At 47.0% G+C, this 12,026-nt stretch overlaps 1 protein-coding gene across 5 annotated transcripts in view; it reads right to left on the bottom strand.

Annotated features, from left to right (window-relative positions):
• Positions 1–12,026, bottom strand: part of CTNND2 (catenin delta 2) — a 942,188-nt gene that overhangs the window by 125,459 nt on the left and 804,703 nt on the right. For all 5 annotated transcript variants that reach the window (XM_045441900.1, XM_045441910.1, XM_045441928.1 and 2 more), the window contains one exon: positions 6,352–6,537. In XM_045441900.1, coding sequence (XP_045297856.1) covers positions 6,352–6,537 — 186 coding nt within the window. The remainder of the gene's footprint in view (positions 1–6,351; positions 6,538–12,026) is intronic.

Here is a 12,026-nt window from a genome sequence, read left to right as displayed (position 1 = left end):
AAGAGCCTCCGAAGACTGCAGATGACGGCGGCCAGCAGCATCGACCTTCACATTACCGGGAAGGACACTTATCTATTCTCAGGACACTTATAAACCCTAAGGACGCCTATAAAGTCTACGGGTTTGGCTGTCTGACATGTGGCCTGACTCATACGCACAGCAGTGTAGTTAAAATTGCCTTTTGAAGGGTTAAACAAAGCTGTGCATAAATATGGAGAGAAGTTTTGAAAGGATATATGCCTGGTATAAATTCCAATCACAGCTCTGTCTAGGAGGGGGATGGTGGGGGCGGGGTGTCTGTGTTACTTTCATCTCGTGGCTTATTACTATTTTATTTCTGTATAATTTTACATGCTCTGTGTGCACGTATATACCGGTATATTTATGTTTGTTTATAATTAACATCCGTTTCGGCCAAGATAAGGAGAAACTTACTTAAAATTCAAATCTCCAACGTGATCTAACTTAGCAGTGAAATTCGTTTGTGTGCTTTGGGATACTGACCACTATTTAGCGTCACAGTCTCATTCCTGTGCATCTGTCACATCTGTGTGATGCAGTGGGCAATGTGTCATGCTCACGGAGAAGTGATACCAGATAGCAAGTCCTGAAAATCCCAGCAAACCTTTCAGGTGATGGGGTTTCATGACGTCTCACGCCATTTACGTATGTCATGCGTTAACACCCTCAGAACAAAGCATCGTTGAGTCTGGCGTGATCAAAAGTGTTGCTTCTCCATGGGTACTTTGAGACGCACCCATATCCATTTGTTGACACAAATCCTCAGGTTTTAGATGATCATCACGATACACAATGTTTGTTAGGTTTGGTGGTCCCTACAGATTCAGAACGTTGACTAACGTCATAAAATACAGCACTGCCACGAGAAGCCAGAGAGCAGTTTGGACCAAAAGTGGAGAGAGAAGGTCCATGGAATACCCTTGGCTCACAGCAGCTCCTGTAGCCCAAGTGTCACCGGGAAAGAAATGGATGTGACTGGGACAAGTCACAGGTTTCAATGTCTACTTGACACGAGGGGTAGAGGCTGCTGCGGACCCCAGACCGAGCATCACTCAGCACAGCTGGTTCTGGGTGTTGGGCTAGAAATGGACAGAAACCGGACGCGCCCAGTCCCCCGCCTCAGCAGATCCACTCTCCATGGGTGTCAACAACTGTACATAACTCACAATGTGACTGGCACGACGGGGGGAGTTTAAATACAGCCATGTGCAGGTAGATTAGAAGATGGGTAACTTTTTACTTGGAAGAAGTCCTGAAAGAGCGGAAGAGATGTTTTTATTTGACCTTAAAGGATAGTCGTCCAAGCAGTGGACGGAGGGGAGGGGGAGACCGCAGAGGAGGAGCACGAGTGAAAGGTTAGAGGCTGGTCTGTGGGACAAAGGATGGGCAGGTGGGAGCCCCTGGAGGTTCCTCCAAGACATGCCCATCGTCAGGGGGAACAAAAGAAGGCATTCAAGATTTTACACGGAATCCCATTACTATCGCTTTGGCGTACAAAACAGCATGGTGGTATCATCAGTGAAACTTCCCGCTGGCCCATGCATTTGACATCTACAGCGTAAGAAAGAAGTGAACAGGAGCTTAAATTGACCACAGCGCACTAGACCGTGAAACAAAGATGACCGGGAGAGGGAACACGAGCACGCGAGAAGAGGCTCAGAATCGTCTTTGAATTGTCAGAGGTCTATGTCCTCACCCACGTGGATACATCTATATCCACATGAATAAAACATTCACAAGGGATATTCCAACAGAAGGGAGAAGTTTTGAGTTCTAGGTCATCTTGCTTGTCTTGTTTTTTTGTTTTTGGTTTTGTTTTTTCCCCCCTCAGCGGTTTCTCCGCACTGTCAAGTTCACACTGAGTGGGGTCTTGAAGCCTCAGGTCTGCTCTGGCCAGCAGCCAGCAGTATCCTGTGACTTCAAGTCCATTTTCGAGTACCACTAACCCCAGGACATCATCCCGGGAAGTTTGGCCATCTCCCAAATTGGAAAACAAAAGATGCTTATTTCTACAAAAGGTGGGAAAGTAAACACACCGATTTTGTCTACTTGCATTTCCCTGGATCTCAATCTCTGGATTGCCCGTCCTGCCCCACCGTGCCCAGCTGCTGGCACGGAGCCCTGCTGGAGAAGGTGGAGCCCCTGCCAGGTAACATGTGCCTTTGGGCACGTGATGTGTACACTGTTTGGTGGGGCGGGGGTAGGGTTCTGCCCGAAAAGGGCTAGAGAGACCAGCAATTTCTTATAATTTGGCAACAGGCACTGAACCCGGAGTCAGAAATTAATAAATTTGCAAAGCCCTTTTGGACCAGAATATGATGCCCAGAAATATTAACTGCTTCTACCCTCAGGGGCTCATGGTGTGATGGTTCCAGTATGATTCAACAGCAGCCATTTCTTGAAAGAAGAGCATGAATGAAGCATATCTTTGTACCCTACATCTTCTTGAATTATTTCAATTAAGTATCCGAAGGATAAAGTTTCTGAGATTTTTTTATTATAACTAAATCCGACCTTCATAGTGTCAGAGAATTTTCCTAAGGTATAGAATAACAATGCCAGAGGTAAGATCAACATAAAATTCTGGGATATAGCAAGGCCCCAGAGGCAATCATTAAACCAATTATGATTTTTATCACTTTGGCTTCCTCGTAAAATCTCTGGTTTCTCTGTCCTGGGCAGTATCTGTTGTGGATTAGACAAACTTTCCTTGTACCTTTCTCTGGTGTCTCAAATGGAAGAAGGAAGACAAATACATTCTTATAAGCAAACACTGACTTAATCACTTCGTGCTTTTCAAAATATTATTTTCTAGATGGCATTTGAAAAGATTATAAATGTCATGCCTGTTCGAAAATTTGTAAATACAAAAGTACGAAACAATCAGTAGCCTTGGTCTTTGATGTTACTGCACTTTCCCTAGAAATACCTACATGTATATATACAAATACAAATATATATAAGGATATAATAATGAATATATTATATGTAAATAATAAAAATATATACATATGTATTTTATAATTGCATGTGATACACCTTTTGCAAACCTGGCCAGGTTTTAGCAACATCATACGTATCTCTATATACACTCCCATTTTTATATCATTTTCCTCCACTTTGTATTCCATATGCTCTCTTGTCACTACATAGTCTTTGAAAACCTGACTTCATGAGCAACAGGTTCCAGACACTGGATATCTGACAATCATTAAAGCTGTAAACCTACAACTTTCTGGAAGCTTCTAGATGAGTTACGCCAGTCTGCAGGCTCTGAAGGTAACCTTCTGTTCTGGTGTTAGCAAGGATGGGGATGCTTTGTCCTAGACAGACCCGAGGACATTTCCATTTCTCACCTTGCGGCAACCAGTTAACAGTGATGAATTAGGGCCTTGGTTCCTCCTCTCACTGGAGGCAGCTGGCATTGAATTCCTTTAGAAGACTTGGAATGGCTGCCTGGTTTCCCCAAGTGCAAAGCACATTCCTCAAGAAGCAAGGTTTCCCTGTTGAGACCCAGACTGGTGCCTATGCCCATCCTTCCCAGCAGGTGGCGCCATCTAGACTCAGTTCTCTCCTGGGGACCAGTCACCAGGCTGGGGGCCAACTGGATGTGAGGGCGTCTTCCTATCCCTCTTCTTCATGCCCGATGCTGGTGCTCTCCTCCCCATCTCCAGACCTTTCGGCTGTGCCTCCCTACCATCCGTTTTCAATGCAAGATGGCTTCTACTTTTGACTGTTTTTTTCTACTTTTGACTGAACTTGACAAAACATCCTAAATGACTTTCAAACAACCATAATTATTATCTGTTTACACCCTCACTAAAATGTTTCATAAGATACTTTTATTATGTGAGAGCACAGTTCAAAGTCTTTTACGTAACTATCACTTGACTGAAACCATGGCTTTGATGTTTCTTTATAAGCAACAACGTTCTGTATTCTAACATGGCTGTTTCAGCAAAACTTTCTTAAAGAAATCCTTTTTGTCTCCTTGAAAATATTGTGAGAAAAAGATGGGACAAATGACCCTTATAAATTTTCACTTAGACTTTTGGCAAAAATGATAAAAGTGCTCTAATCTCTTCATCTTACTCAACTTAGAAAATGGCTCATTGATGTTGCAAAATATGGTTCGAAGTACAACATTCTAAGGTGGGAAATTGCTCATCATAAGGTTCCGTGACGCAGCTCACAGCGTGAAAGGAGGGATGTGGTTGGGGGTGAAGTCCGTGGACATTTTCTTCTGACTCCTGAACTCTCTGGACCCAATCAATGCCTGATGTCACCTGTCACTTGAAAGGCTTCAAGCCACGTGAGCACACATTGGCAGCGTTAGAAAAAGGGTTCAGGGTCTGAGGCCAACTCTTACTAACGGGACACCAGTGACAGATGCAGGGACCATCAGAAGGATGGCTCAGAATCCAAAAAAGGACTGAAGACAAAACCTTGAAATCAGAGTGAATTCCATCTCAGTTCAAAGTTTTTTGTTTTTGTTTTTTACACCAAGGCTCATGCATTAGTACAATTTCCCAAATCTGCCTTCCAAAGTTGCCTGGGCCCATCCAGGAGGTTCTGAGTCTGTAGGTGGTGGGTAAGACCTGGGGGATTACGATCACCTGACAGATTGGCAAGCACCACATTCCTGCCCATATGCCATTCTTCTTTTCAACCTTTATTATGCTCATTCACTTTCCAGGATAAAGCAGTAAAGGGATGGGACCCCATGGTATACAGTATTGCAGAAGGAAAGCATGAGAAGGACCCATTATGCCTTTGTTAGGCCATGTTTCGCTTGTATGATAATGGAAAGGGTCAGAAGCATTATGGTCTGGCCCCCTTAAGTACTGGGTTGGAAAACTGAGGTATCCAATACTATTCGGCATAATTCCTGGCACAGTTCAATAAACACCTGCTAGCTAACCACTGCATTCCCCTGAGGGGAGATTTTAAGAAGTATGGCTCAATCCTCTTAAAAGGCTCCTGCAATTCAGGGAGAAGGTGGACACAGAGCACAGGAGAGAAAGCAGGGTTGGGAGCGTCTCAGAGCAGCAGATCACCATCGAAAAGGCCAGCAGCACGTATTTTTAGGTTACAGGTGTGTTTATGCCGGAATGTACAGATCTAGAGGCTGTAGATGTGTCTGGAGCGGCCCCCAGGGGCCACAAAGAGCAAGAGAACTAGAAGCTAAAAAATGTGAACACTGATGCATTCGAGTTAAATTTAGGAATGATGTTTAAGAATGCATTCCCGTGAATCCTTCCTCCAAACAAAATAGTGCCTATAACCCTTACTCAAAGCAAAATGATTTTGAGAACACTTTAAAAAATGATGGGCTCTGATCTAAACAGATACTTTTGCATATTTATTTTGAATTAAAACCTGCTAAGAGACAGTGTTGGGAGTTCTGTCCTGCTCTCTTAGTTGTTCACTCTGGAAGACAGTCAGATCTTGGGTCTGCATGACCGTTAGCAGCTGGGATATGACCACAGTGTCCAGGGGAAGGCTGGACTCATGATCACTGTCCAGGAGAGATGAAGAAACCTCAGTAGTAGGGGTTTCTGGCCGCAGCTACGACTCACACTACTCCCTCAGCTGGTGGGGGGCCGATGGGTGAGGGTTCCGTCTTCCAGAGGCTCCGGGAGAAAAGGCTGGAGACTATCTTGATTCCATCGAGGCCAAGAGTGGCTTCCTACTGGCCATTACCTCAGTGCAGGCAGCCTACTTACAGCCGCCCAAGGTAAAGTCCATCATTTTGGAGACACCTCTCCAGCTGCTCAGCTTCCTGAATTTATCAGAATTGTCCCCCAAGGCCAAGCTTCCAATGCCATTCTGTTGGAGAACCGGGAATCTGAGCCCCCATTTCTAACAACAAATGCAAGAGCACATATCAAAACGTTTCAAAACATGCAGTAAAATATGTGTCGGCTGCTTAGCTTCTCTTCCTAGATCACACCTACAGTGCACCTGTGGAACACCTGCAAAGCACCCTCCTGTCCCTGGCCGGGACCTCCATCGAGGTACGAATCAACACACAGAAGAATCAGTGCCCGGGTTGGACTCTCCAAGCTGGTACCTCAGAGCCTGCCTGGGACCGACGTGACTCTCTTTTGCAAAGTTCCTATGTTGAGTGGGCTGCAGGATGTGGGGGAAGTCATTCGATGTCCCCCTGTCAGACCCCCCCCCCCCCCACGGGAACACTGTGCAGATGTGTTAATGATTTTAGCCTGCGTTGAAAGTACAGAGCCCCGTACGTGTATACGCAGAAGAAATATTAATGTTGTAATTAGGGGAGGGGATAATTGTGTGGAGCTGCAGAGTCGCCCGCATTACCTGATCCTGGGATTTCTTTTTCTTCTTCTTCTTGCCCCAGCACCCGGAACTCTCTGCATCTTTGCCGTTGGCCTCACCACAGAGAAGCCCGTCCAGCTCATCTGTGCCCATGTGCTGTCCCTGAGACGTTTCTGCTGCTAGCCGGTATGACAGGTTCCTTAAGATGCACACACAGTTTTCAACGGTCTGGAGAACCCAAAACAAACAAGCAAACAAAAAAAAAAAAAAAAAAAAAAAAGAAAGAAAGGAAAGGAAAAGAAACAAAGGAGGAATGAATAAAAACTAACCAGCATCCCTCCTCCACCCAGGAAAGCGAGTCATTTCCACATTCCTGATCCTTTCTGGATACATTTAGCTGTTGGCTCCTAAAGGCTCCCTTGATGGTCGCAGTGGAAAGAATTTAGAGAAGCCCGAGAAGGTCTTGAAACCTTTCCTTATCCAAAGTAGCTCCTTTTATAAGCAGCTGTCATTGTGGTTGTTTTTGTTTTTGTTTTTTTAAATTGGCAAGTTGGCTAACATACAGTGTGGTCTTGGCTTCAGGACTAGATTCCCGTGATGCAACACTTACATACAACCCAGTGCTCACCCCAGCAAGTGTCCTCCTCAATGCCCATCACCCATTTCCCCTGCCCCCATCAACTCTCAGTTTGTTCTCCGTATTTAAGAGTCTCTTATGGTTATGTAAGCAGCTGCCATTGTTGGTTGAAGTTCACTAATGAGTGGGGAAGAATCCACAATCGCCAGAGGTCTCGGATGGTGGCCCGCTCACAGGCCACTCCCCTCTGGGGACCAGGGCTCGGCATCACCGAGAACATGGATACTCACGTTTCCATCAGCTCCGGGAGGGAGACACTACTATCTGCCATCCACCAGGGCCCTTTCTGGTAGTAAAATGAGGTAGGAGATATAAAGCTGGGGGGGGGGTCCTAGACAAGCCATGTGCTGGGATCAGTTGGGGGCATAAATGTTTCCATGCTACCGCTTTGTTTTGAGGTGGCTGGTGCTCCTGTTTTCTTAGCATAGGCATTCGACGGTGCTTGAGGACACAGGTGCAGATGAACACCTTAGGGCCCTTGGTCTCTGCTGCCTTGTGACTTGGGACAATACGCCCAACATCTCTCTGAGTCAATTCCCTCCTCTGTCAGATGCTCGGAATGGTACCCACGTCTTAGCTTGCTGTGAGGATCAGGTGAGCTAGAGTATGTGTGTGCGGTAGGCTGAATGCCTCCCCGGCCAAGATGTCCGCATTAATCTCTGGAAGCTCTGAATATGTTAGCTTCCGAGGCCAAGGGGAATGGAGGTGGCAGACAGAATTAATCAGCTGACCTTCTGTTAGGGAGATTGTCCCGGATTATCCTGGGGGGCCCATGTAACCATGAGGGTCTTAGAAGCGAGAGAGGGTGCAGAACAGGTGTGAAAAGGCGTGACCTCTCATTGCTGCCTGTGAAAATGGAGGAAGGGGCCACAAGCCAGGGAACTGCGGGCACCTGTAGAAGCTGGAAAAAATGAGGAATCAGACTCTCCCCGGCGCCTCCAGAAGGAACGCGGCCCTGGCAACACTTTTATTTTAGCCCAACAAGACCCATTTGGGACTCCTGGCCTGTGAAACGGTGAGATAATAAATATGCGTTGTTTCCAGCCACCGTGTTTGTGGCGATCTATTCCAGCAACAGTGGGAAACCAAGCTAGTGTGTATGTACTGAAGACAGTGCCTGCCCACGGAGAATGCTGTATGAGAGTTCATACCGTGAACAATGGTGCACACAGCACGCTTGGGAGTCCAGAGCATGGGACCCAGAGCCGCCGGTCTAGGTTTGAGCTCTGGCTCTGCCATTTCATGGGCTGTGTGACCTTGGGCAAAGTGCTTAACCTCTCTGTGTTTCCATTTCCTCCCAAAGACCCTTCCTGCCAAAGATCATCACCTTGGAGAACAGGTTTCACACATGAATTTGGGAGGACACGTACACTCAGTCCATGGCACTGACCTTCTGACCTTTGTTCCGAATTTGACGAACAGCGGGAAGAAGAAAAATGCACCCAATTCAAAAAATAATGGTGGGAAAAAAAAACTGAACTGCGCTAAGTTTTATTTTTAGAAGCATGCCAATTTGGCTATGTGTGCACCAGCATTCAAGGCAGGGAACGTGGTTCCATTTCACAGATGAGAGGGACGAGACCTGCAGTCGTCGGGGACTCACAGCAGACTGGGCCACGTCTTCCCAGTCCTGGGCCCAGCCTGGAAGGGATGGGGCTAAGTGCTCCCCTCCCACGACAGGGATCTGGTCAAAGGAAGCATGCATCTTTGACTCGACTACTGGGCGTGTGACAATCAACCAGGAAAACTGGTTTTCGGAATGTATCTCGGGAGCCTTTGCTCCATTCTAGACCTTTCTTGTCAGCTTCTCAAGGTTTCACGGCTGCTAATCCCACAGGCTTTAAGCCAACTCGATTTTCTATTTCAAGCATCCTCTCGGCATCAAAAAAGGAACCGGCATGAAAGCAGGTAAACACAGGACGATGCGTCAAAGAGAGAAAAGTCTCTCCCTGAAAGGGAAATGTTATGGCATAAGTCAGAACGATTTTTAAATCAGCTCAAACTGATTTTTTCCTTACATCAAAGACTTGGGAGAATCAACTTCTTTTTCATCCTGCTGCTCATGGTCCCTGGGGGCATCTCCGTGCCTCTGTTTAACAAATGACTACCGGGGAACACAGCCGCAGTTTTGAGAAATGCTTTATGATCTACCTGTGGCTGGGGGATGGTTTGGGAGAAGCCGGAGGCGGGGAGAAAGTGGGGTTGACGGAGGGGTGGGGGTGCAGAGGAAAAGACGGGGCGAGGGAGACACAGAGGCTGAACTCATCCCTCTAGCTCAGCTTGGTGTGGGAGGGCCACCCATTCAAGCTCTTTCCTCGAAAGCAGGGGGACAGCGGACAGAAAAACAGGCAGCCACCGTCCTTCTTTGGGACGCCAGCAAAGGCATGTAGCAGCTGGTGGTGCTGCTCTTGACCTGCACTGCTGTCAACAGCGCTTCTAGCGGCTCCTCGTGGTCACCAGGGTCATTTTGACGCCTTATTTTCTATGGCAAAGGGCTAATTTGGAAGTTGTCCATAGACTGCTGAACCATATGTTACCCATTCAACAAACTGTCCCGGTCACAGGAGCCGAGCTGAGAGCTTGTGTGGATTCCAGGCTCTAGGATGCCATTAGCTTTGCTGGCCGTAAAGAGAATGTGCACTCACCTCCCTCCTCTATCCTGTCACTGTGAAAGCTCAGAGGAGACCAGACAGAGGGCTGAGTGGCACACCGTGGGACCATAATACGTTAGAACTCTCTGGCACGTTCTGGCTGGCAAAACACTGCTAAGTAACTTGTGGAGTCTGATCCTTTCAGAAGCTACGGCGATCTTCCTCGTCACGAAGTCGGGGTGCCCGGGTACAATTCTATAATCAGCAGGAGGGTGGGGGCAAATCTACCCAAACCTGGTGCTCTAGCTGCTGCATCAGAAATAGCCGCGTCATGGGGCGCCTGGGTGGCGCAGTCGGTTAAGCGTCCGACTTCAGCCAGGTCACGATCTCGCGGTCCGTGAGTTCGAGCCCCGCGTCGGGCTCTGGGCTGATGGCTCAGAGCCTGGAGCCTGTTTCCAATTCTGTGTCTCCCTCTCTCTCTGCCCTTCCCCCGTTCATGCTGTGTCTCTCTCTGTCCCAAAAATAAATAAACGTTGAAAAAAAAAATTTATAAAAAAAAAAAAAAAAGAAATAGCCGCGTCTTATGATTCCCGCCTTTGATACTCCCAGGGATTCTAGGTTCCTCTTTTGAAGAGAATGTGGACATGAAAAGAGGTGATCTCCAATGTCTCCCAGGAGTCTGACACGTCAGGAGAAAGGGGTGGGGCCTCACAGCACTTCGTTTTGGGGCCATGCTGCTACGGACTACCTCCCCACCAGTGTGGGCATGGGCGGTTGGCCAAAGCAAGGGGCTGTTGACTGTTATTTTCAACTGCAAGGCCGAGACAATATTAAGCTCTTTTGGCATCCATTACAGTAAGAGGGTCAGCGTCCCGATGCTGTAGCCTTTCCTGCTCTGAACGTTAAGACCCACCGCACGGAAGCCTTAGTGAATCTCCTTTGGCAGCTCTTTTAAAAATCGCCTATTGTGTTAACAGACATCTGTAAATCCTCAAGACATCTTGACTGGTCGTGTTTTTAGGGACTTCGTTTTCCTATCAACGATATTAAAAGTTCTAAAATGGCCGTTAACGGTGTTTACAAAAGGGGTTGATTGCATCTAGAGTCCATCATACTCCATTTCGAAACTGAGGAGCACTTCACAGCAAGCTGATGGACGCAAGCAGAAGTCAGTGGCGGCGATCAGATGACAAACTGTGTTCACAACTGCGGTAAACTAGTACTCAAAGGATGGGAATCCCAGAAGGCGGATCATGCCTCCACCACAGGGAGTCGGTCTCAGGTATCAGCAATTTCCTACATTTCTCAGTGGCTCCACTGTGCAGTCAAGGTTGAGAACCCCTCACTAGGTCATTCCCCATGCCAGCTGGCAACCAAAGGGATCAAACCACTCGTACCTGTTCTTTATGTGACTTTACAACTAAATTACATTACATCGTGTTTCTGATGAGAGTCCTTGTCAAAGCTGTATCTACTAAGGTGGGCTCTCAGTCCAGGCCACACGTCGAATCACCTGATGAACTTCTAAGGAACAAAAATCTGAGATCAGAGGTAGACGTTCAGAGTCAGAGGGCTGTGATGGGGTCTAGGCACACGTACTTACTAAGCGGTCCTAATTCTAACGAAGAGCTGGCATTAAAAGCCATGGGATTAAGGACCAGGACCAATTTTGCTCCCTCTGTGGGACATCTGGCAATATCTTGGGGACATTTTGGTTTGTCCCAGCTATGAAGCTGCTGGCATCTAGGGGGTAGAGCCCAGGAATGCTGCTCAACATCCTACAATGCACGGGGTGGCCCCCAAACACTGACTTATCCAGCCCCAAATGTCCATGGTGTGGCTCTAGAGAAGTTCTCGTTACGGTCTCGCATTTGTCACATGGACTCATCAGTAGAGTCTGTGTTTACATTTGTCACACGGACTACTTTAAAAGCATCATTAGAGGCTGTGTTTACATCAGGACATTATTACTTTACAGTTTTACATTCAGAACGAATCGAAACTAATCAAAAGACAAACTGAGGCGAAACAAAATACCTCCAACACTGGAAAAGCCCACCCGACTCTATTTTGGTTTGTGAACTCAAACACTGAAGAGACTCTGATGATTCACATGTCACCAGCCTCGTTTATTTAGCATTTTTAAAGCAGTTACTTACCTTCATTGGGCACTTTTTTAAAAAATTAAAAAACAATTTTTAATGTTTATGTTTGAGAGAGAGAGAGAGACAGAGTGGGTGCGGGGAGGGGGTGGGGCAAAAAGAGAGGGAGACACAGAATCTGAAGCAGGCTCCAGGCTCTGAGCCATCAGCACAGAGCCTGACACGGGGCTCGAACCCACAAACCAGGAGATCAGGACCTGAGCCACAGTCTGACACTTACCCAGCTGAGCCACCCAGGTGCCCCTTCATCAGGTACTTTTAAAATGGCATTTGAACAACTAACATTTGTAAAAAGCTAACTGCTAAGAATATAGAGTTATTCGAAGC

Source organism: Leopardus geoffroyi, chromosome A1, assembly GCF_018350155.1.
Source record: "Leopardus geoffroyi isolate Oge1 chromosome A1, O.geoffroyi_Oge1_pat1.0, whole genome shotgun sequence".
NCBI classification, from domain to species: domain Eukaryota; kingdom Metazoa; phylum Chordata; class Mammalia; order Carnivora; family Felidae; genus Leopardus; species Leopardus geoffroyi.
The sequence above is the reverse complement of the archived record's forward strand: the minus strand, read 5'-3'. Positions and strand labels throughout refer to the sequence as shown.